The following is a 26,064-nucleotide window of genomic DNA, read 5'->3' on the forward strand; positions in this document are numbered from 1 at the left end:
ACCACAGCATGAGTGTGGGAGTCAGCTTGCCTAGAGGTTATGTCACATTTTGTCGTATGGCCCAACTACAATTTGAATTTTATATAGGAGTGTAAAAGGAAGAAACACTCAGGCAAGTGATAATCTGTTGCTAGTGTCTCGCTCGATTTGATTGTGGAGCTTTGTTGCATATTTTGAAGTTGTGACGAATGAAGGTGTGTACAAGTCTTCACAGGTTTAACCTCTTCATAAGTTGTGAATCTCATCTGCATATCCTTAGGAGATTTTATAAACGGTGAGAAATAATCCGCATCAGAAAGTGCTGCAGTTCTACAAAAAGTGCTAATGACTGAGGTGGTCACTCAACTGTCAAATGTACATATCATCTCTGTATCACTCCAGGCACAGAGCAGTACTCACAGATAAAAACATTTATAAAATGTCTACCATATGAAGCTGCCAGTACATAAGTGATACTTCTTATCACAAAGAATTTCAATAAAACATATTGTGTCCCAAAGGATTACAAGTGCCATCAGCTAAGAAAGGAATACTCTAGAATTCGAAAATATGCACATGCATACCTATAAACATCCGAACAATCTGAAACAAATGCAGACACAACAGATACATCGTCATATGACAATAACTAACAATTTGTCTTTAATTCCATTTGCTTTAAGGTTAAAAGCCCAAAGTCCAGATATCATCAAGATCCATAATATTACTTGCAGAAATATAACCTTTTATAATGTGCTGTGATACATTGAAAGTAGTACTCTTTCAACTGTTCTCACATCTTCTTTGCATAAGTCAAAATGTGCTAAGTGAAATTGCCTCTTATCTATTTTTTCATACCCCATGTTCACAAAGGGGTACAAAGGGGAACTATCAAGTTATGAGTATGAACCTTTACAGGAGGATCCCTCCATTAAATACCGGCACAGTAATGATGCAATCAGTGCTTTTACCACAATATATATCCACCGGCTTTTCACACACACCAACCTGAAAATTATCCTCTTTGATGTTTAGTCCCTATAAATACTGTTCTGGACACTGTGATGGCTGTATTAAAACTGATTGCAAAGGTTTTACATTTATTTTCATAGATGAGATAACTATGTGTGGGCTGAATTCTGAATAATAAAATAGAGTAATGGACATATTATATACAGTATTTGTAAGTCTGCTCAATGTTTCTCAGTATTTTCGACATATAGCATAACTGTTGTCTTGTTTGATTGCTTGTAGATGTGGGAAGAAGCTATACATTTATGTAAAGAACTGGCAGAGCAGTATGAAATGGAAGTTTTTGATTATGAGCTACTCAGTCAGTGTTTGGTAAGACTATTTCACAAAAATGTAAAGATTATGAAACTAAAATGTGATTGTTAGCATAAGTGATTCTTGCTTGCACGCATTGTGGAATTAAGTTGCTGAACTGGTAGAAGGCTAGTTATCTTACTTTTGTGAATGAAATTCAATGTGGGCAAACCTTTATTTCTTAGAATAGCAATACACAAACTAAAATTGTAAAACAATGGTGCACCTTCAAATTCAGGGTGCTTGTCGATTAGTCTATTTTTCCACTACTATTTTTTCACTATTGTACCTAACTTTGTTATTCTTTCTTTCTCCTCTCTTCAATTTGTTGTGCCTGTAGATTTCTCTTGAATTCATCTTCACCCTTTTTCTATAAACAAGAACATTCCATAATTAACTTCTCAGCCTCACATTTGTGTTTACAGTGAGGCCTAGTCACAAATTGCATTTTGTATTACATGAGGGAAAGTAATGCCAAGCTCACACTAGTTATTCAACTAGAGTGTTCTAAGTAATGCATCACCACACTTAACATTGTCATTGTTGCTTGTGACTGCATAATGTAGAAATATTATGAAATATTATGCTATCTATACAAGCAATGGTTGTTGCTCATTTATGAACTAGTCAGAAAGTAACAAGTTTGTGATTCATAGATGCAACAAGCTAAATTCTATGAAAACATTATGAAAATTCTGAGACCCAAGCCGGACTACTTTGCTGTTGGATATTATGGCCAAGGATTTCCAACTTTTCTTAGGGTGAGTAAACACAATGAAAATGTCAATATATTTTTTAACAGAAGTGTCACACACTGATTGGCTAGTGTACAGTAGTCTTCCCCAAGTGCATCATGGTGAATATAGCGAAGAACAGTCTGTTCACTTTTTCATAGTATTAACTGATCAGGTAAAGTCAGTAAGTGCATGCTGAATATCTCTTTAAATATTTAGGTTTCATACTTTTTACTAGTTAACCAGTTGTGCTCATTAGAAGGGACTAGTTACATTAGTACTTATGAACAAATACTCTACAGTGCTCAGGTGCATGCAACTGATTTAAAAAACTGTCATCAACTCCTCCAGAATAGAAGGTCATAAATCACATTTTCAAGGACTGGGACAGGTTAGTCAACCAAGGTGCATTCACACCGCACCTAAACTTGATACAGACTCCTGCTCAATAAAGTAACTGATGACTTTGACCTAGAGGTCTGCAAATGAGCATTGTAAAGTACTTTACTGCAGGGACTAAAGAAGCAAACCATGTTCGCCCACAGAGAATGCTCCTTTCTGATTATTACTAGAACTACAAGACACATGTGTCAAGGGATGTAGTATATGGACTGTGCATGATTGAATACATTGACTAAAGAAAATGCTGTTTATTACATTTACCTTTCTGAGGAGGAATCAAGCATGCTTAGTAGTTAGTGTGAGACCCCACTACACTGAGTATTGATATGTTATATTGTTTATGTTGTGAAAGTGTGGAATAGACATTTCTATTTCTCCCTGGGTGAGTTGTGGGTGCTTGACTGAAAAATTAGATTAGAAATATTTTCAGGACAGGTCATTCAAACGTTGGTTTAGATAGGTAGTATCACACCTTCCCTTGTGAATTGAAAAGTAATTCAAAATATCAACTACTGAGTAGTTTCATCTGCCTTCAGTCAAAGACGTATTATATTTAATCAATTCTTTCCAATTAATCTAGGATATTAAAAATCAAACAACAACTTAGAGATGGGGTTTTAAAACAGGGTTTGTTTTATTATACATTTCACATGTCTGTTGCAAGGATTCAATGCCGACTGACTCAATGGTCATAAAATTATCAATGTGACCACCACTACTTTATCCAAAATAATTTAAGTGAATCTTCAACTAAATTAAAAACCTATTTTTTTCCAACGAGCAACCAATTGCGATTCTTAACTACAAAATGTACAGCACTGACATTGGTGGTTACTGGACTGTAACTTATGAGTATGCATTATCTAAGTAATTATTGTATTAGCCTTACCTGTCATCTAGGGGTAACTTTAGAATGTTTTGTTCAACTTAATATATTAGATAATTCATATAAATGGGTGGTGCAGTAAGTCTGTGGAGATGAGGGTGCTGTTTATATGTGTAGTTGGCATAATAGACGTTAAAATCTCACTCACACACACGCATAGGTTCTGGCAACATGTGACCACTGTGCAGCTACCTTTTAGGGAAGGACTCCAATCTCTTGATACACAGGGGCTTAAACCATTATCTCCTTTTTCACTGTCATAGTTTTTGTGCAAACTAATAATGTTTCTACTTCAAAAAGTATATTTGAATCACCTGTGAACATCTAGAAACATTACATTTCTAATATATATATATATATATATATATATATATATATATATATATATATATATATATTCACTGAAAAAACCATAGGTTTCACACATGTTATAGTTAGCTGGACATTTCACTCGTGAAAAAGTAATGAAATTCCCCCGTTATAGTTAGTTCAGCTAACTATAACTCGCGCCCCCGCAATGCACTGCTGATGACGTCACATATTACATCACTCATGACATGGTCAGTGACATCACTCATGACATCACTGATGACATCTCAAATGACATCACTGATGACATCATCCAGTGAATGTGTGTTTTTCTGAAAATTAAATATGTTTTATACATGTATATCTCACGGACGATGGAAGAATAAATGGGTATATAAGTGTCTAAATGGATGATTTCTTTTTGAAAAATTGATTGTATAACTGACTGATTAAGTGTATCTTAGTGAATACATGGCTTACTGAGTAATGTTTAAATATGTAAATATCTTTATCAGTCTCTCAATTTGTGTATAAGTGGCTGCATGGGTTGGTGAGTAGCTACATGGGTGTTTATATATGTTATTAGTTGTTTTTTTTAGTATTAGTGTGAGTGTGTGTATGGTTCAGTGGGGGGTATTAAGTAGTGCATAGGTGCATGAATGAGTGACTCACTCTTTGTATGTGTTGAAGACAGCATGTGTGCAGGACTGTATGGGTGGATGAGTGTGTGCATGGGTGTGTTAGTGAGTGAATGACTGTCTCAATAGTGTCTCTATGAGTAACTGCATATGTTTTAAACTAGTATATGTGACTATTGGTGTATATAACTGAGTATATTTGAGAGTGAGAGATTGAAAAAGTTCCTGTATCAATAAGTATGTGTTTCAATAAGTGATTGTTTAAAAGACTAAGTATGTGTAAGTTCCCGTAGAAGTAAGTGTGGTGGTGTGTGTATAAATGTATATGCAAGTAAATGTATGTTTCTTTCTTTATTTTCATGAGTGACTATGTGTGTCAGTAACTCTGTGGATGAGTGGCATTGTGTAACAGGATGTATAGGTGTATGATTACATATGATGAGTGAGTACATGTATGAGTGACTGTATAGGACTGTTGGTGAATGAGTGGATGTGTATGTGGATCTTAGAATTACTCAAGAGGTTGTTGTAACTGTAATTGGTATGTCCATTGTTTTGAAAATTTTAGTCTCTATTTTTGAATGTGTGTATCAAAGGTTATATTAGGGTGAGAGGAGGTCTGCCACTCTGTCACAAGGATGATGTCATCAGTGATTTCATTTGAGATGTCATCCGTGATGTCATGAGTGATGTCACTGACCATGTCATGAGTGATGTAATATGTGACGTCATCAGCAGTGCATTGCGGGGGCGCGAGTTATAGTTAGCTGAACTAACTATAACGGGGGAATTTCATTGGTTTTTCACGAGTGAAATGTCCAGCTAACTATAACATGTGTGAAACCTATGGTTTGTTCAGTGAATTTGCAAGGTTTTTAAAATGCTAATTCCTAACTATAACGTGTGTGAAACCTTTGGTTTTTTCAGTGAATTTGTACGGTTTTTTAAATGCTAATTTTTGTATTATTTAATTAAAAAAAAAATTTTAGATTAAAAATAAAATTCCTATGTATTCATTTATATATTATCTGTATCTTTTTATTTGTTTTTGCTTTTTTTTAAAAATTACAATTAGGATAAAGTTGAACAGTTTTTTTATTTTTTGCAATTAAATTTTCTCCATTTTTTTTTTTTAATATAAATTCTTGGAGTGCGCGCTCTGAGCGCGCTCCTAGTACAATTTCGTAAGTTTTTTATGAATACCGCCGTACGTTATTTACGTACGCAAATATACGTTCTAGTGCGCGCTGGGAGCGCGCACCTACTACGTATGCGTACGTACGTATGCGTGCGTGCGTCCTACGCGCTCCACGCGGTTTACTTCCGCATACGCTAAAATTACGCGCAATAACGGTCGCGTACACGCGTGTTCAACGTATGCGCGCTACGTACGCGCATATGACGTATGCACATGCGCTCCTACGCGTTCGCGCATACGTAATCACGAGGTGCGCGCTCGGAGCTTGCGCAGTGCGCGCACCTCGGGTTTATGCATAATAAAACAGCACTTCTTATTGGTTATCATTACTTTCAGTTTCTAATTGTTTCAACACCACACCCAATCCCCTCATGGCAAGTCATGTGATCAAGAATCATCACTTTTGATTGGTTTGAAGTACTTTCAGTTCCAGATTCTTCCCAAACCACACCTACTCCCGCATTATTAGTTCTGATTCCTTTGGAGAAGGAGCTATTCTGTTGTTGAGAGACAATGGCTGAACAGCAACCATCTTCAGACAGTGACCAGGACACTCTTGAGAGGCAGAGGATCAGGAAGCAGAAAGACAGCTTTATATGGCAGTTTTTCACTTTTCCAGAGGGACAAAAAAAGGTAAATGCACCTAAAGTTACATGTGTACTTTGTCAAAAAGTCTTGTCACGTGGGAATCCTAACAAGAAATATTCTTTTAGCATTCACACTATGTTGAGGCATGTTGACAAAATGCATCCAGTGACTTTTCGTCGAGCTTCTGGAGCAAACCCTCCACCTGCTCTACCGACGACATCTGCAGCAGCTCAGCCGAGCACATCTTCGGCAGCTCAGCCGAGCACTTCTGCTGCAGTGGTGCCTTTGCCTTCTTCCACACCTCTGTTTGGACCACCTTGTTTGGCTAGGTTGTCCACACGCTGCACTGATTGCGGTAAACTTATTTCTGTGGGTGAGACCAGTCTTGATCTCATTCAGAGAAAATTTGATGCCCATGAGTGCAAGTAGGCCATAGATGTTTTTTCTTTTTTTTCGTTTTTCTCTTCCTGTTTCCCTCCATTAACTCAAGGGCTCTTTTAAGAGCCACTTATAAACTAAACCCCCCCAAAAAAATTTTTTGAGGGATTTTTTTTTTTTTTTTTTTTTGAGGTGCGCGCACCCTGCGCGCACCCAAGGGTTTTTTAAAAAACATTTAAAAAAAAAAAATAATAATTAAAGTTCATAAAGAGGTAAAGAAATGGAAGCATGAAAAGGGAGAATTGAGTAATACTAATATTTTTCACTTATTTTTTTTTAAAAATAATTTTTTTCTAAAAAAAAATTTTAAAAAGTATTTTGCAAGGGAAAAGAATTTTTTTTTTATTTTTTCTTTCCAGTTCTGCAAAAAAAGAAAAAAAGTATTAATATTCAATCATACATTACAAAAAGCATTACATCTTTTTACATATTTAAATAAGCAATTTTTTGCCCTTTTTTTGCTGTTTTCAGAATTTTGTATTTTTCACTTAAAATAGTGAAAACAATTGTATTCATCATTTAACAGCGGGCAAAAAAAAACAATCTGAAAGATTGCTTAAAAAAAGCCCTAAAACTTTCCTCACTAAAATATACCTTGTTAGAAATATTACATATATATCACAAGTACTTCTCTAGATGAATAAACATTTTCTAGACAAACCGTCTTTAAACCTTGTCGCAAAAGCACACATGCCAAAATAATTTCTGTCAAAGGAGTCCACAATTGTTTTTATTACTTTTCCTTTAGGCCAAATAGTAATTTCAAAATCCTTTTTAAGTGATATCTTCAATTATAATCCCTTAAAATAACAAAAATGCTTTCTTCAGATGCAGTTTTTAGTTTTCAAAATTTAGGTTTCAGAAAAATTAAGTAAGAATTGGGTAAATCATAAGGCAAACGTTGCTTGAAAATCAATTGGGAATCATTACACAGTGTCCAGCCTTTTTCACATTTAAGATAAACTGTGTAATGTCCAGAAGTTACAGTAGGTCCTTCATGAAAAATTATTGCAACTGTAACAAAAGTTTTTCCAGGAATTGATAATTGCTGTCCTGTAAACTTCTTTATTAAAGTGTCCAATTTTGAACCATCAGCTCTACAACGTTGCATCATTAAAATTACATACTGACCATATTTCTGTAAAAATAACGTGGAAAACATGTCAGATTTACATTCAGAACATTCCACGTTGTGATTGGCATAATTTACTAAAAGTCACTGATTTACTTTGTGGTAATGGTAAAAATATGAACCTTTCTGAATCAACATTACTACTGCATGTGTTCATACAGTTTTCACAGCAATGTTCCCATTTGTAAGAGACACCAAATAAGTTTTCTACTTCTACTCCTTCATCTTCTAGTACACTCAAAATATATATTAAGAATTCCTGAGCATCTTGCTGGACATTTTCTTTAAACTGTGTAGAACCACAACATACATCTAAAGGATTTCTAACATCAGTAGCACTTTCTATTTCAGTTTTATCAGTACTCAGCTTCTCATAAAGGAGACTCAGCAGAGAACACAATCTTTTTCCATGATTTACTATTATCTGTTCTAGCAACTTTTCAAGATAAAATACAACATTCAGCACTACATTTGCATAGCAGTTGACACCAGAGCTAATTTCAAAATGGCAACCAACAACCTCCTTAACACTGTCCTTTTTCTTTTTCCTTGCTATCACATCACTGTCCTTTTTTTTTCTCTTCTGTACATCCTCATTACAGATATTCTCAAATTTCCTTTTCCAACAAACAACATGTTTTTCAATCACAGGATACTGACCTAAATAGGTTCTTCTTAATCTGTTATACTCCTTTACACAGTTTGTATCAGCACTAACTTTTGAGTCATCAAAGTCTATCATAAATAAACCAGATAATGTTTTCACTCGTGACAAAGCAACATATGCCATACCTTCTTTGAACACAGTAGAACCAATGTTTACAAAAGCACTTTCTACAGTTAATCCTTGAGACTTGTGAATAGTTACAGCATATGCTAGAGAAAACGGAAACTGCTTCCTACGTACATATAAGTCTTTCACAAGCATGAAACGAACTGCACAACAACAAATGTCGATAACTTCTATCTGATCAAATTTTATTTTTAAACATTCAATTCCAACTTTTTTCTGGTAATTAATAAAACCCACAACTCTTCCCATAGCTCCATTCACTAAACCTTTTTCTACATCCAAATTTCTCCTTAAAATCACACGACAATTCATGCAAACATATAGATTTTTTTCTAATCCAGCTGTTTTGGAAATGTTCTTCTCTAGTGAATCCAATTTATTTTTCAGTTTGCCTGTTAATGTAAAAGTAATTCTTTCATGCTGAATTTTGTCCCCTGCTTCCATTTTCTTAATCTCTTCCTTTTCCAATTTCAAAAGTTCCTCATTGAATATTGAGCACTCACGTAGTGTTGGCATTAAGCAGATTACAGTATTTTTTTCTGTAATGTTCTGGTATATTTTCTCTGCAACTATTTCTTCATTTGGAAATAAGTTATGTAGCAACCGACTCTGTAATGCTTTTTTGCCAACTTCTGTGAGTAGTCCAATTCTGATATCTTTCAGAATACTTGCATAATCTTCGTTGTTTGCTTGTCTCATATTGGTAGTGAGTTGTTTGTACTCAAAGAACGACCAAATATTCGCATTACCAATGCTTCTTAATGACTTCTTCGTGTCTTCATGTGTCACAGTATTAAACACTGGTTGTCCTTTAACTGGAGTGAGCTGTAGAAGATCCCCAAAAACTATGACGTGTTTTCCTCCAAATAACACGTCATAGTCTCTCTTAAGAATTTGTTGCATTCTTAAATGCACAAAGGCAAGCATTAAATTTGAAACGATGCTCACCTCATCAATAATGAGAACTTGCATCTTCTTCAACACTCTTGAAACTTCGAGGCATGCTTCTCCAGTTAGCTTGTGGTATTCTATTTTGTTCTCATGCTCCACTGGTAACATTAGCAAGTGATGTAAGGTAATTCCTTTTATGTTATAGGCTGCTAACCCAGTTGGAGCAGTTACCACACAAGACAAATTTGAAGCTGTTTTTTGCTGTAGGTAGCTTCTGATGACTTTTATTAAGAAAATGTTACCAGTTCCAGCTTGTCCACTCACATACATCCTGATTGGTTCAAATAATGTGCATGAGCACTCTTTCTTTTCATGTAGTAATCCATGATCAATTTTTTTGATGACTTCTTCATAAATTTCTTTTTGTTCTTCATTCAGTTGTTGTTCCAGATTTAGTAAGTCGATTGAGTCTTCCTGTGCTTGATTCATAGCTGTTTCTACTTCAGTCATGGCTACTGCAGCTTCATTTTCTATGATTGGTTGTCCTAGGGGATCTTGGCTAAGTGTTACTGAACTTTGGCTGTCTTGAGAACTGTCTCTAGCTACTTCAGCTGCAATTTTTGCTTCCTGTTCATTTTCTTCATTTAACATTTGGACATAAGTTGAGAAAGTACTGCATTCTATACTGTCTTTGCTAGCATTAAAAGAATCTTCATAGCTTTGAAATTCTCCCAGTAGTTCGTCCTCTGAACGCCATGGTTTAAACAGCTGTAAAAGAGCCAAGTAGTAAAATTCCTTTTTGTCAGTAGTTTCGCAACTGAGCTTCCTGTGATTTATCAAACTTCCTTTTGTTTGCTTCACCAAACATCCTTCCTCACCAATGACTTTATATTTTCCATTGTTGATGTCTTCTGTGGCTTTCCGTGAATAAATGTAGTTCTGCAGCACTTCATAGAGACACATGTTCTCAAGATGATGACTTCTCTTTGGGTAACATGTGTCCAACATGTTTGATTTCAAAATATCTGTACTTTGTGGGTCATTCTCGGCCAAATATTCAATTTCTCCAACAGATTTCAGTACCCGATTTCTCATTCCTGCAAGGCCTAAGCTTACCCAAATTATTCTTCTGGATTTCGAGTAAAGACTTGCAGATGATAACCTATCTGAGCATTCGTAGGATACAATTTCTCGATGCGATAACATCTTTAAACTGAAACTGTACAGCTTCTTACTGACAGTCTTCTCGTGAGAAATGTCTTCCCACATTTCCTTCAATTCTGTTTTCTCAGATTTAGTGATGTAAGATGTCACATACCGAGCAACAGCAATAGAATTGTCTGCCACATACTGAATATCCATGTTAGCATTCCACATGGATAAAATGACTGGGTTGAAGTCATTTATAAATTTTGACTCTTCTTTTCTTTTTAGGTTGTATGTATTTTTGGGAGATTTTCTGGTTATAGTATGTCGCACAGCTGACATAAAACTGTTGACTCTTCCTTTTGAAAGAACAGGTCTAGGAAATCCAAATCGACACTTTGTGTAGAATTTATCTTTCGTCTTGTACTTCCGTCGACAGTATTTTCCACACCGATGACTTTGGAAACGTAAAACTTGCTCTTTTAACTTTTTCTCTTCTGTGCTTTTAGGTATAGCACATGTTGCATATTCTTCAATGAAAGATAACACTGCTTCATCAGTATCTGTTCCAAACTTTGGGGCATCCTTGATCCACAACAGCATATGAATATGAGGAGCACCTCTTGCCTGGTACTCTTTTCTCCAAAAGAAATCCACTACTTCTCCAAGAGGTGGATTTTTTTTATTGCAGATGAAGGACATCATAGCCTCAAATCTATGACTGAAATATCTGCAAACATTAACTGGATCCAATGAGCACAGTTCTCCAGCTGTCTTGTATTCAATGTTTTTAATGTTTGAATTTGCCTCTCTTAGAAAATCCAGTAAATCATCCCAAGTGTACTCGGCACAGCTTAGGGTTAGAAACCATGTAGGAGTTCCTAAATTCCGTAACATGCATTTTAATTCACCATGGCGTCGGTACCAATATTCATTTGTCCCACGCTGACAAGCCATCAGATTGATCAGTTGTGTTTCCAAATGATCATCTCGGTGCTGCACTTTCTCCATAAAATCCTTAGCAGACACATTTTGTAAATGTACTCCACTTTTTAAAATGTGATTTCCTGCATAAGATAATGCAGACAAGTCGCTTTCAAATAAAAGATGGAACAAATAAGGAATACTTTGACGAAATCTTGGATCTTCTGCATATAGTCTTGTAGTCCGATACTCGTAGCTGGAATCTGTTCTGGACGTTCATCGTATCGTCCTCCTTTTCCTGTAGGAAACAGCTGGGGAAAACATCGAGCTTCCAAGCTCTCCTCCCATACACTCACGGGAGTTCCTTTTGCTTTCTTCATCTGAAACAGATCAATAGTGTCTCCCATAACTTCTTTTGAATGAAGAGGAAGTATGCTAAAATGTTCATAAATTTCTTCTTCCTTTGACTTGTCCACTTTTTCAATTTGACCAGTTGGTGATTCTGTGTCTTCTTGTAAATCTTCTTCTTCTTCTTCTATATAAATTGATTCATACCATTTATTATTTTTTTTCAAATACAAATTTGCTCTTTGTACTTTTCGTACATCCACCAGCTCTTGCCAAATCTTCTTATTCTTTGTAGGTACACCATTAACCAGAATTACTAATGGTTCAGTTTCCAAAGTATCTGCATCAATAGTTTCCATATTTTTTTTCAAATACAAGGGCAAATACACCACTCTTCCTTTTAAACCTCTCAGTAAATCAGAAGGAGGTAATTTACCAGTTTTGGGCTCCATACGTACTATGGTCTGGAACGGATGAACACATTGAATGAGTATAGACTCATATGTATTTAATTCAGAAAGTTCGGCAGGAATAGCATCCAATTCTAAATTATTATGTACAGCTCTGGTCGGCATTCTATTTTCTTCTAACTTATTATAACAGTATTTACAAATACGCTGGTCTTCACCCAATTCAAAACAATTTTCAAGAAATATATATGTTGCAAAATCCTTCCACTTATAATTATCTTCATTTTCACTTTTTTTATACAGATCAACACTCCTTGTTTGAATTTTATAATGACTTCTGCGGCAACAAATACAAGTAATATTTGGTCTTTCATTAGAGGTGATAGTAAATTTTGTCATTTCATCCTCAAAATTTTTAGTAATAATGAGTTCTACATTCTGTTCCTCATTTTCCTCATTTACTGTGTCCTTTTCTGCACTTTCTTGTTCTGGACCAAAGTAACAAAACTGAATCTCATCAGTAACCTTCACTACATCTGATACAGATCCACGGAACAGAGCATTATTCAACTCATTCAACTTTACTGCTGGACTTTTAGCAAAATACAATGTTCTCACAAACTTTCTCATTTCAGTATGATGAACAGCCAGCATCCTAAAATGATGAAAAACACTTTTACACACTTTTCTAGATAGACAAGCCAGAGAATGTCCCTGCAAACCAGTATTTTCTCTCACTCTGCATGGATCTAGTGTTTGAAGCACCTTCATCTTCTGTTTTACACTCTTTTTTCTATATTCTCTTAGAAAGTCACGTAATTTATCAATAGATTCCTGACGCACAGTACAAATACTACTACAGTTCCAAGTGTACACTGGGGCTTTTGGACGTCTCCCCATAGCCTCAGCAGCCATTACTTCTTCCTCATTTCTTGGGACCATTTTCTCTTTTTGCATCACACAACCATCCTTAACTTCATATGCTCTACCATTGGTGTCAACTGCATGCAACAAACTATTACTTTGAAGATAACTCTCTTCATTAAAAAATGGTTCAGTACTTGAACTGTGTTTCCATTCTCCCAAGAACACTTTACAAAAGTTACTTTTTTTCACTTCTCTTTTCCTTTTGCTTTGTGACTTCATTGCATTCACTAATTTTTCTAATCTACGCATCCTATTCAAAATTAGAATAAAAAGTTTCCTTTTTATTTCCAAAGCCTTACTTACAATATTTTCTATAAAAAAAAAATTCTTAATAAATTTTGTTTTTTTCTTATATTTTTTCACATCCTTTAGCAAATTTAACATCACTCTTCTATGAAACATTTTTCGACGAATGTTTTTAAAATCTAATTTTCGTGTTAAATCACTTTGACATACTTCTGATTGTACTGTGGTAAATATTTCGTTACCGGTACTATTTTTTATGCGGTAAAGTCTATTAAGAATAACTCAGTAAATATAAGAGGCAGAATCCGTGGTATTAGAGGTTTTAAAAGGCTTTATTCCTATACAAAGGAATACAATTCGAATTGTAGGCATTCTATTCCATCACCACGAAAGTTCAGGAAGGAAGGGCATACTTTATTGACAGATAGGCAGTTTTATAGAAAAATACATTACAGTGAAACAGATGCAAGAGGCGTAACAGCTGATAATACAGATAAACTGTGCATACGTAACTAATAGAGGCGGTCATAGGGGCGTAATTTAATAAACGTCATCATACATGATGTCACAAGTGGGTGGATCCATAAGAGAATCCTGCAATGTCAGCAGAAATATTTGGCAGAGATGCGCGCGCAGCCGCATGACGTGTGATTGACGTGCAACTAGAGGGTGAAGGGGACTTGACATTTAGCTCTACATGTGGAGACAGAAGTCTGGGGGTCATGTCAACCTAATCCCAAATCATATCTAATATCCTATGTTTAAAGAACTGTGTTATCCAAAAGGAGAGGTCTCTAGGATAGAATCTATTCTATACTGACTGTTAGTGCGTGTACAAGCGTCTAAGTGTCTACACTAGATGCGAGGGGGTAGGAATATTCCATGGTAACGGGGCTATGAATTACTTGCATGAGGACAGCGAGGCCTGGCCCCTTTGCACGGTAGCTGGAGGAATGTTTACCTAAACTACTAGACAGGAATGCATCGGATGAGGAGCGGAGGAGATAATCTTGAAGGTGAAATACAGTTTTTGGCAGGCGACAGGCTGGATCAGGCACCGTTAGCCGCGCAGGGAGTAGGACAAAGTTCATGGTCACAGATGCAGGCTCAGACTGGAGCTTTCAGAAGCAGAAGGCAGAAAAAGGCTTGATGACAGAATTCGGGCCTACTCGCCTGAATCTGTAAAATGTGGAAAGTGAACCACATAAAGTCGGTGGCCTTTCATACTTAGGAATGGAATATCTGACCCATTCATGGCGGATCTGAAAGAGGACATGTTGACGGTGGACGCACATATATTTGCGTCTTCAAAACTGGAGCAGGAGGGAACATACATGTACTTATAGCATGCACATGGAGCCGTTGGGGTCTACGATAGGGGACATAACAGATCACAAAATTCACATTTCCTCATTCCCTCCTTGTCCCCTACGGACCCTCAGGAGATATCGATCTTCATCAATCCATCGATCTGTTCATATAGCATCATTTGTTCTTCTTTCTTCTTCCGGGATCTCGAACGAAAACTTGGATGTGGGATACACGAGGTGGCACACAGACCACAAATCGCTGGCCCACATTGTAGACATAAGCAGCAACTGAATAGTATGAGAAAACCAATACCTAGGAAGGATAGGATTCTCCATCCCCAGGCTGATAACACACTCCAGAACCAACCGGACCAAGTCCAGGTGCCTGGACTCTGGTGTATCTGGCTTACAATCTTATGAAGGCGAGTTATGGCTTTATATACTGACGGCAAATTTTCTGGTATGAAAATGCAGCAACTTGATCCGATGACCCTACAAGCTCCGCCCCTATCGGCCAGGATGACGTCAAGGACAAGACGATTTTGAAGCACAACAATCCGCATAGCAGACTGCTCTTCTGTTAAATTGCCTAGGGCGGAAATAGTTTCGTTCACTACTGCTTCAAGGGTTCTGGTTAATCTACGTATCAGCTTACTATTAGTGACTGTACCTATATAGGGAAAGAAACCTTTATTGAAATCTGTGTATTTTTCCCATGCCGTTTCAGTGTAATCGACAATTGGGAGATCTCTCTGCTGTCTATTGTGTACTAAATGGGTATTTCTATGATAATCAGGAGGAGCTAGGAAAACAGGTGGTAGAAGGAATGCTATGTAACAGGTACCATCCCAATCTAAAGGTAGACGTATATATGCGGTCTGGCCACATATAAAGTAGGAATGACGGGAAGCTCTAAATGTAGACTTGCCTTGATCACTGAATTTTATTACAGTGGTGCATTTACTATGGCCCATGTGTATGGAACCATTCTTTCTTACACATAATTCCCCTTTTACTGGGAATACTGACATGGCGGGCAAGATTGGTGTAGCTTCAGATTCAACGTTCAGGATCATGAGGTTAAGTGTAAAATTACCTAATCCATATACTTCATTTTCTAGATCAGTTCCTGTTCTTCTGGGAAGTCCCTCCTTGCTAGGGTAGCAGACTTTAAGCAAAACTAAGTTCAGGTTTCCCCATACCCAGTTGTCTTGATAAACTGCGGAATTTGAATCTAGGGAATTAATCAAACTAAACCATGCTCCACAGGAGCCATTGTGTGTGAACGGATAGGGAAAGAGGGGCAAAACTCCCTTATAGTTCTGATAGGGAGGGAGTCGGCCACATATCCAACAATTTGTGGCATTGCTGGTTTGATGGGAATGATGTAACATACTAATGAATGTGTTGTTGCGCAGCGCAAATCTATAGGACAACTCATGCGGAGGTAATTCGCTAAAAGAATGTTCTGCAGTTACATTGTAAGCACGCTTAAGAATAGGGTAATACATGTGCAATAGTATGCTGACAATGATGATCAGAAGACTTAGGAAAAACAAAATTAATAATGTTACTGTGCAGTGACTACGAAGTGATTTACAATACGCATGCTTCTTAAGCTGCATTTGATTATTTCTTTCTCTATTCCGGTCTAGAGGATATATGTCAGAGACAAATTCAACCGATTCACCTTGGAGAGGACTTAAACAATCAAATTGTCTGACTTAATAGACCTTAATTTTAGTTTGTAAAGTTCTGGTTTTGTTAATTCAGCCAAGGGGAGCTTTGAGTCTGTCTGTGAGGGAATACAGGGTTGAGTATTCACACTGGATGGTAGTCCATAATATTTCTTGATATGACTCGAGTGCAACCACCCTTTCCATCCCTCGATTTTCACGGCTGTCCTTGCAGTCAGTAGAACCAACTTCGGTGACTTCCACCTAGGATCCAGTTGGGTCTTCCGGTCAAAATTCCTGACCAGAACCAGGTCCCCAGGAACTACGTCATGGGGCTTCACCTCAGTATTATCGGGAAAAGCTGCGGATACCTGTGAACGACAAGATTGTAGTGCAGACATCAAGGAAGCCAGGTAATCTGTCAGCATATTACAGTCAACATCAGTGATTTTGCGAGGTATAGGCGTCCCCCACATATTTGGTGGTCTACCGAAGATCACCTCGTACGGGGATAGCCCTGTTCGAGAATGCGCTACCATTCTCATGTAAAAGAGCGCAACTGGTAAGGCTACTATCCAATCGACTCCTTTTTCTCTACATATTTTGGACAATCTAATTTTCAGAGTTTGATTATGGCGTTCCACGAGACCTGCTGCCTCGGGATGTCGGACACAGTGGAATTTCCATTGGTAGCCTAATAAAAGGGAAACGTGTCTCATTAGTTCGGATGAGAACGGCTGGCCGTTATCTGAGTAGACAACACGTGGTAAACCGTACCGTGGGAAGAATTCTCGAACTAACTGTTTGGCAGTAGTCGGGGCAGTGTAATCTGAAACCGGGTATGCTTCTGTCCAACGGGAAAGAGCACAGACAACTGCGAGAACATATTTGAATCCTCGACATCGTTCCATCTGGATATAATCCATCTGGAGGACTTCAAAAGCATGATCGGGAGTTTGAAATCCACCCTGTTCTACGGGGATGCTTTTACCTGGATTAAACTGACAACATATCATACAGGTACGAACTTTTTGTTTAGCTGCTGCTCGCAAGTGTTTGTTGAACCAAATGTGTTGAATGCTGTCTAGCATAGCTTTTTCTCCTAGGTGTGCTGGACTATGTATAGTGTTAATGATGACTTGAACCATTGAGTCGGGAAGAAACCATATAGATTTTTCCTTCGTCATCCATCCTTGATCTGTTTGGATCCCTCCTAATTCAGTCCATTTCTTTATTTCTTCTGGTGTAGCATGTGTCTGTATGTCAATTACATCAAGGGCGGGATCCTTAACTGTCATGCAATGTGTTGGTGTCGGAACTATTGTCTTTGTCATGTCAGTTGTGTGAGTCTGATTCTGAGCAGTCTGTTTAGCTGTTCTGTCAGCTAGGTCATTACCCTGAGAAATGATATCGGTAACTTTTGTGTGGGCTTTGCATTTCATAATCGATATTGCAGTAGGTAAATGAATCGCATCTAATAGAGCTTGAATGAGGGGTCCGTGTTGGATGTGGGCACCGTGAGAAGTTAAATAACCTCTCTCTTGCCACAGTACGCCGAAGTCATGGACGACTCCGAATGCATAACGTGAATCTGTGTATATGTTGACTTTTTTATTTGTGGCTTGAATACAGGCTTGTGTTAGAGCGATGAGCTCTGCTGCTTGAGCTGACAAGGTATCTATACAATTTGTTTCAATGACTTCAGTGTCTGTTGTGACTGCGTAAGCGGCCACTAACTCTCCTGTACTTGCTCTCATACATGACCCATCTACATACAATGTCAAGTCTGGATCTGACAAAGGGATATCTGTCAAGTCTTGTCTGGGTTTCGTCGTGATAGTAATGACTTCGACACAATCATGTGCCAATGGATCTGTTCCGCCTACTGGTAACAGTGTGGCAGGATTTAACGTATTACAACGTCTGATTTCTATATGTGGCTGAAACAATGTCAGTTCGTAACCGGTGAGTCTCGCTATAGTTAAGTGTTGTGTTTGTGTGCGGTTCAAGAGAACCTCTACTGCGTGTGGTACTTGTACTGTCAATTGGTGTCCTAACACTATGGCATCGCTTTGTCTGATTGCTAAAGCTGTTGCTGCCACCGATTTCAGGCACGCAGGAAGTGCCTGAGCTACTGGATCTAATGTACTAGAGAAATAAGCACATGGTTTGTGTGATCCTGCTTGTTCCTGAGTGAGTACTGACAAAGCAGTACCGTCGCGTTCGGTAACAAAGAGTGTAAACTGTTTACTGTAACATGGTGTTGCTAGGACAGGTGCTTGGCATAAAGCTTTCTTTAAGCTTTCAAAGGCGTGTGTATGTTCTGGAGTCCAAGGGAGGACAATCGATGTGGCTGCCTCCTGTGTTGTCAACTGGATGAGTGGTTTTGCTAGAAATGCATATTGAGGGATCCACTGCCTACAGTATGAAGTGAGGCCTATAAAAGCCCGCACCTCCTTTTGTGTCTTGGGTGCTGGCATGTTAGCAATTAACTGGATGCGGTCGGGTGTAAGCTGCCTTCCCTCCTTGGACAGCGAGTGCCCAAGGTAAACAACTCGCTGGACACAGAATTGCAGCTTAGAAGGGGACACCTTGTGCCCCTTGTCGGCCAGAAATTTCAAAACCGTCAGTGACGCTTTTTCACATTCATGTTCGTTTCGGGCGGTGATCAGCAGATCATCGACATATTGAAGCAAGGCAGTGTTAACTGGCATGTGGATACTGTCAAGTTCTCGTTTCAGTGCTTGGCTATAGATGCTGGGGCTTTCTGTAAATCCTTGAGGTGCGCGTGTGAATTTAAAACTTCGTCCATTTAAACTGAATCCGAACAGATATTGACTTTCCGGATCGATTGGGACACTAAAGAAAGCATTCTTGAGATCAATTACAGTGAAGAACATTGCTTCTGAGTCAATAGCTGTGAGTAATGAAGAGATATCTGGGACCACAGGGTATTGTGGTACAATACATTTATTTAATTCGCGCAGATCAATAACTAATCGATATACTGGTGGTGCTTTTGGATCCGTTCTTTTAAGAATCGGAATTATCGGGGAATTACATACATTGAAGTCGGTTTCGACAACCACTCCTTGTGCAATGAGCTCGTCAATGATTTGCAGTAAAGCCGTTACAGCATCTGGTGGTAACTTGTATTGTCGCATTCGTGGTAGTACTATTCCTGTTTTCAGTGTAACTCGATATGGTGTAATGTTCATGCAACCAACATCAGTGGGGCCTTGTGCCCATAAATGTGTAGGTAAATTCTGCAGTCGGTGATCCATGTCTCTGGATACGTAGTGACCTTTAAAGTCACGTAAAAATAGTCGTACTCCTTCCGGAGAACAACATATTATGGCTCCTAGAGCTTTCAATGTTTTTATGCCTAACAAGTTTTCTGGACATGATTTAGTAAGCAATAAATCTGTAGTACGTGTCAAGGGACCGACCGTAAGTGGAAGAGGTTGTGTTACGTCATTTATTATAGGTTTTCCTGAGAATCCAAGGGAAATATTCTGTGAGCCTGAGAGGGGTGCCCCTGGAACTTCACTGCGTCTTATAGTTGTTCTGCTTGCCCCTGTATCAAGTAAAAACTTTCTGTCTTCCCCTAATAGTTCACTATGTACATAAGGTCCCTCTTGGTCTACAGGAACCTCAATAAGGGGTAAGCCAACTTCCCTCTCTAGGCTATCTCATGAGTATCGCTGATAATCGGGATAATCTGTTTGTGCATACTGATACATCTGTTGTGTTGTTGCTTGTGTTGCAGCAATAGGCTGCGCTTGTGGTGGTGCTACGATCTGTTGTGGAGCTGCCTGTTGCGGAGCTAGTTGTTGCGGGGATACAGACGAATGCTCTTGGTGTTGAACACCATCGGCAAGCGGTGTGGGTGGTATGGCATTAGCATACTCGGGAGCTGCGTCATCTAAATAGGAGGAAAGGAAAACGTCCTTTGCTGTTTTGGGATGTGTTTTGGGATGTGCTTTTATCGGGAGCAATGGAGGAGTTAAGTCTTTTGGTATTTCCGGAGTGGCCTTAGGTAACCCTTCGGCCAGAAGAGGATACATACCATTCATAAGAGCGTTTCTTTGTCTATCTACTTGTTCTGATTTTACTCGGGTACCTTCCTCAAGTAATAGATTTTCTCGGGTTTTATTTGAATTCTCTCTACCTTTCTCTTCCTGTCTGAGTGCTTTTTCTGTACGTCTATATGATTCTTTACGCCATAATTCAATGGCATCTTTCTGTGACTGTCTGGCTTTCTTTTTCCATAATTCTTCTTCTACTCTCATGATGCAATCTGCATCCCAGGTCCCCGCTGCGGGCCATCTCTGACTCTCTGGTAATTCTTTGGTGTAGTCCACCCATAAATCAAGAAATAATACAGCATCTAGGCCATGCTTATGATACATAAAGTACCCTGGAGTGTCCCTCGGTGGGATGGGAACAGCTTCTTCGAGTACACCTTTTCTAGTTTTGATCTGTCTTAGTTTCGAAAAGAGCGGCATTTTTAAACCTTATTACTAGAACACACTTTATACAAGAAAACACAATAATGAACAGTCATTCACACCACAATATATAGAACGTATTAAAAACATTTAACACTTAAAAGTTTTACGAACAATGATAACTAATAGAAAACTAGTTACTGACATAATACTGACACTAGATAGTACTTATTTATATGCAAGACATACTATATATACTGCTAAACAGTACAGATACACTGCTAAAACAGTGCAGACCGGATTTGTGTACCCAAACCCGTCTTGACCGGCACAGACTATGTGCACGTTAAATGCCTCCCCGGTAATGGTACTCACCGGGTAGCTCGGAACGGAAGGCCTCGGAACGGAACTGAAACTGGACCGGACTGGACTCGACTCGACTGGACTCGGAACTTCGGAACTTGGTGGGACTCTGTATACCTCGGATCTTGCTCTCTCAGCTAGGCTCTGGTCGGGATACTTCGCACTTCTCACCGCCACGTCTGGGTGTTGATCGCAGCCTCAGTCGTCCCCGCTTGGCCGGAGGGAGATACAGGAAATCCTGCAGGTACGCGTTTTTGTCCGTTCAGCTGTGGCAGGAGACCGGGCCTGCAACGCACCGCCGGCGCGTGAGATGAGAAAGTGTCCCTATTCGGGCGCCAATTTATGTGGTAAATATTTCGTTACCGGTACTATTTTTTATGCGGTAAAGTCTATTAAGAATAACTCAGTAAATATAAGAGGCAGAATCCGTGGTATTAGAGGTTTTAAAAGGCTTTATTCCTATACAAAGGAATACAATTCGAATTGTAGGCATTCTATTCCATCACCACGAAAGTTCAGGAAGGAAGGGCATACTTTATTGACAGATAGGCAGTTTTATAGAAAAATACATTACAGTGAAACAGATGCAAGAGGCGTAACAGCTGATAATACAGATAAACTGTGCATACGTAACTAATAGAGGCGGTCATAGGGGCGTAATTTAATAAACGTCATCATACATGATGTCACAAGTGGGTGGATCCATAAGAGAATCCTGCAATGTCAGCAGAAATATTTGGCAGAGATGCGCGCGCAGCCGCATGACGTGTGATTGACGTGCAACTAGAGGGTGAAGGGAACTTGACATTTAGCTCTACATGTGGAGACAGAAGTCTGGGGGTCATGTCAACCTAATCCCAAATCATATCTAATATCCTATGTTTAAAGAACTGTGTTATCCAAAAGGAGAGGTCTCTAGGATAGAATCTATTCTATACTGACTGTTAGTGCGTGTACAAGCGTCTAAGTGTCTACACTAGATGCGAGGGGGTAGGAATATTCCATGGTAACGGGGCGATGAATTACTTGCATGAGGACAGCGAGGCCTGGCCCCTTTGCACGGTAGCTGGAGGAATGTTTACCTAAACTACTAGACAGGAATGCATCGGATGAGGAGCGGAGGAGATAATCTTGAAGGTGAAATACAGTTTTTGGCAGGCGACAGGCTGGATCAGGCACCGTTAGCCGCGCAGGGAGTAGGACAAAGTTCATGGTCACAGATGCAGGCTCAGACTGGAGCTTTCAGAAGCAGAAGGCAGAAAAAGGCTTGATGACAGAATTCGGGCCTACTCGCCTGAATCTGTAAAATGTGGAAAGTGAACCACATAAAGTCGGTGGCCTTTCATACTTAGGAATGGAATATCTGACCCATTCATGGCGGATCTGAAAGAGGACATGTTGACGGTGGACGCACATATATTTGCGTCTTCAAAACTGGAGCAGGAGGGAACATACATGTACTTATAGCATGCACATGGAGCCGTTGGGGTCTACGATAGGGGACATAACAGATCACAAAATTCACATTTCCTCAGTACATTAGCTTTTTTTTTGCTGTTGACTGTGTTGTTGCTTTGTACATAAAACTCTCTTTGTTTTACAGTTATTTTTGCCATTTTTTTGTTTTTTGAAAAACTTTTTTAAGAAATCTCTGCTCTGCTTACCAGTAGACTTTTTCTTTTTGCCATCTCCAGCTTCTCCTGCTATTTTTTTTTCCCAGTTTTGTCCAGATATACTTGTTGTTGCTTTTCTTTCCTTTTTCTTGTCCTTAAAGGCATTTTTTTTTCACTGTTGCTCAGCAATACCTGCAAGGAACTAAAAAAAAAACCTTTTTGTAATTATAATTCATTAAAATATTTTTTTTTACTTTTCATTTATTTCGAATGTTTTTCCATTTGTCTCTCATTTGTGATTTACTAATTTGTGCACAGTACTAACCACCACAGTTGAAAAAAAAAAAGCTGCCCCTTTCCTGCAAGTGCATTTTTTAACAGAACAATCGCAACACAAATTATATCTGTGGCCACAATTCCTGTGCGCACACAGCCTCATGGTGTGCTTCTAAGCAGAAAACAGAATTTGATTTGCAAATTCAAAGCACATTTACTACTCTGGTAGATCAAGTGATAATTGCTGTTACAGCCTTACACATTTTACCTGGAAAATCACAGAGGCAGAAAAGAGCACATTTCCTAACAGCTACTTCATACCATAAGTATCTGCAACCTGGGTGAGTGTTTAGAGTAGAGCAAAGAAAAAGAGGCCTTGGTGACGTTGAATGTGTTTGCATTACACACAGACCTGAGTAGTACGCATGGGAGTGTTGGAGAAGCTGCTGCGTGTGTCCCAAGAGTGTGTTTCTGCAGACTATGTATTGTCAGCTGCAAGAGACATGAGCAAGGAGATTTCCAGAACTGCATGAAGACTACAAGGATGTACGTAACAGTGCATGTGTGCTAAGGGATAATTTGTGTAAACACAACAGGCTGCCCCTTTCCTGGGACTGCAATTCTTACTGAACAACAACTTCACAAATTAAATCTCTGCCCACAATTCCTGTGCGCACACAGACTCATGCTATGTTTTTTGGAACAAAACAGTGTCCCTGAATAGTACCAATTTACTGTTACAGCCTGACACATTTCCCTTATCATTTACAGAACCAGAAAACAGCACATGTCCTAACAGCTCCTTAAGACCATGACCATGTGTTACAGGGTGAGTGATTAGACTAGATCAATTTAAATGAGGCCTTGGTGACGTTGAATGTGTTTGCATTACACAGTGCTATCTGAAACAGCACACAGAGCTGAGTACTACACATGAGAGTGTTGGAGAAGCTGCTGCGTGTGTGCCAAGAGTGTGTTTCTGAACACTGTGTATTGTCTGGTGCAAGACAGATGAGCAAAGAGACTTCCAGAACTGCATGAAGACTGCAGGGATGTATGTAACAGTGCATGTGTGCTAAGGGATAATTTGTGTAAACACAACAGGCTGCCCCTTTCCTGGGACTGCAATTCTTACTGAACAACAACTTCACAAATTAAATCTCTGCCCACAATTCCTGTGCACACACAGACTCATGCCATCATTTTAGGCACATAACACAGGCTGCCCCTTTCCTGGGACTGCAATTCTTACTGAACAACAACTTCATAAATTAAATCTCTGCCCACATTTCCTGTGTGCACACAGAGTCATGCCATCATTTTAGGCACATAACACAGGCTGCCCCTTTCCTGGGACTGCATTTCTTACTGAACAACATCTTCACAAATTAAATCTCTGCCCACAATTCCTGTGCGCACACAGACTCATGCCATCATTTTACACACATAACACAGGCTGCCCCTTTCCTGGGACTGCAATTCTTACTGAACAACAACTTCACAAATTTAATATCTGCCCACAATTCCTGTGCACACACAGACTCATGCCATCATTTTACACACATAACACAGGCTGCCCCTTTCCTGGGACTGCAATTCTTACTGAACAACAACTTCACAAATTAAATCTCTGCCCAGAATTCCTGTGCGCACACAGACTCATGCTATGTTTTTTGGAACAAAACAGTGTCCCTGAATAGTACCAATTTACTGTTACAGCCTGATACATTTCCCTTATCATTTACAGAAGCAGAAAACAGCACATGTCCTAACAGCTCCTTAAGACCATGACCATGTGTTACAGGGTGAGTGATTAGACTAGATCAATTTAAATGAGGTCTTGGTGACGTTGAATGTGTTTGCATTACACAGTGCTATCTGAAACAGCACACAGAGCTGAGTACTACACATGAGAGTGTTGGAGAAGCTGCTGCGTGTGTGCCAAGAGTGTGTTTCTAAACACTGTGTATTGTCTGGTGCAAGACAGATGAGCAAAGAGACTTCCAGAACTGCATGAAGACTGCAGGGATGTATGTAACAGTGCATGTGTGCTAAGGTTTAATTTGTGTAAAGACAACAGGCTGCCCCTTTCCTGGGACTGCAATTCTTACTGAACAACAAATTCATAAATTAAATCTCTGCCCACAATTCCTGTGCGCACACAGACTCATGCCATCATTTTACGCACATAACACAGGCTGCCCCTTTCCTGGGACTGCATTTCTTACTGAACAACAACTTCATAAATTAAATCTCTGCCCACATTTCCTGTGTGCACACAGAGTCATGCCATCATTTTAGGCACATAACACAGGCTGCCCCTTTCCTGGGACTGCATTTCTTACTGAACAACAACTTCACAAATTAAATCTCTGCCCACATTTCCTGTGCGCACACAGAGTCATGCCATCATTTTAGGCACATAACACAGGCTGCCCCTTTCCTGGAACTGCATTTCTTACTGAACAACATCTTCACAAATTAAACCTCTGCCCACAATTCCTGTGTGCACACACACTCATGCCATCATTTTAAGCACATAACACAGGCTGCCCCTTTCCTAGGACTGCATTTCTTACTGAACAACAACTTCACAAATTAAATCTCAGACATCAATTCCTAAATACACACAGACTCATGCTGTGTTGGTAGGCACAAAACACAGGCTGCCCCTTTCCTGAGTTATCAATTCTTACAGAACTAAAGCTTTTTTCAAATGTGCTGCCATTTTCCTCTCTTTTCTTTCAAAGGGATTTCTGCTAAATGCTAACCATCACAATTAAAAAGAAGCTGTCCTTTTCTTTCAACTGCAAGTCTTACTTTTCAACAGCAACACAAATGAAATCTCTGTCAACAATTCTTCTCTGCACACAGACTCATGGTTTGATGGTAGGCACAAAACAATATTCCTCATTGTTACCAGTACACATTAACTTATGGTGAAAACATACTCCATAATATTTTACATATTCAAAACAGTTAAATATCTCCCAAAACAGAAAATGTAAATCACAACTTTAAACAAATAATCACAATTCTTTTTTTTATATCTAAATTAAC

At 38.9% G+C, this 26,064-nt stretch overlaps 1 protein-coding gene across 1 annotated transcript in view; it reads left to right on the plus strand.

The window, feature by feature from the left end:
* DOCK2 (dedicator of cytokinesis 2) overlaps positions 1-26,064 on the plus strand; it is a 1,824,799-nt gene that overhangs the window by 1,684,037 nt on the left and 114,698 nt on the right. Inside the window, exons 39-40 of the mRNA XM_085617853.1 lie at positions 1,234-1,323; positions 1,962-2,066. Of these exons, the coding sequence (XP_085473979.1) occupies positions 1,234-1,323; positions 1,962-2,066 (195 nt within the window). The remainder of the gene's footprint in view (positions 1-1,233; positions 1,324-1,961; positions 2,067-26,064) is intronic.

Source organism: Triturus cristatus, chromosome 7, assembly GCF_964204655.1.
Source record: "Triturus cristatus chromosome 7, aTriCri1.1, whole genome shotgun sequence".
NCBI classification, from domain to species: domain Eukaryota; kingdom Metazoa; phylum Chordata; class Amphibia; order Caudata; family Salamandridae; genus Triturus; species Triturus cristatus.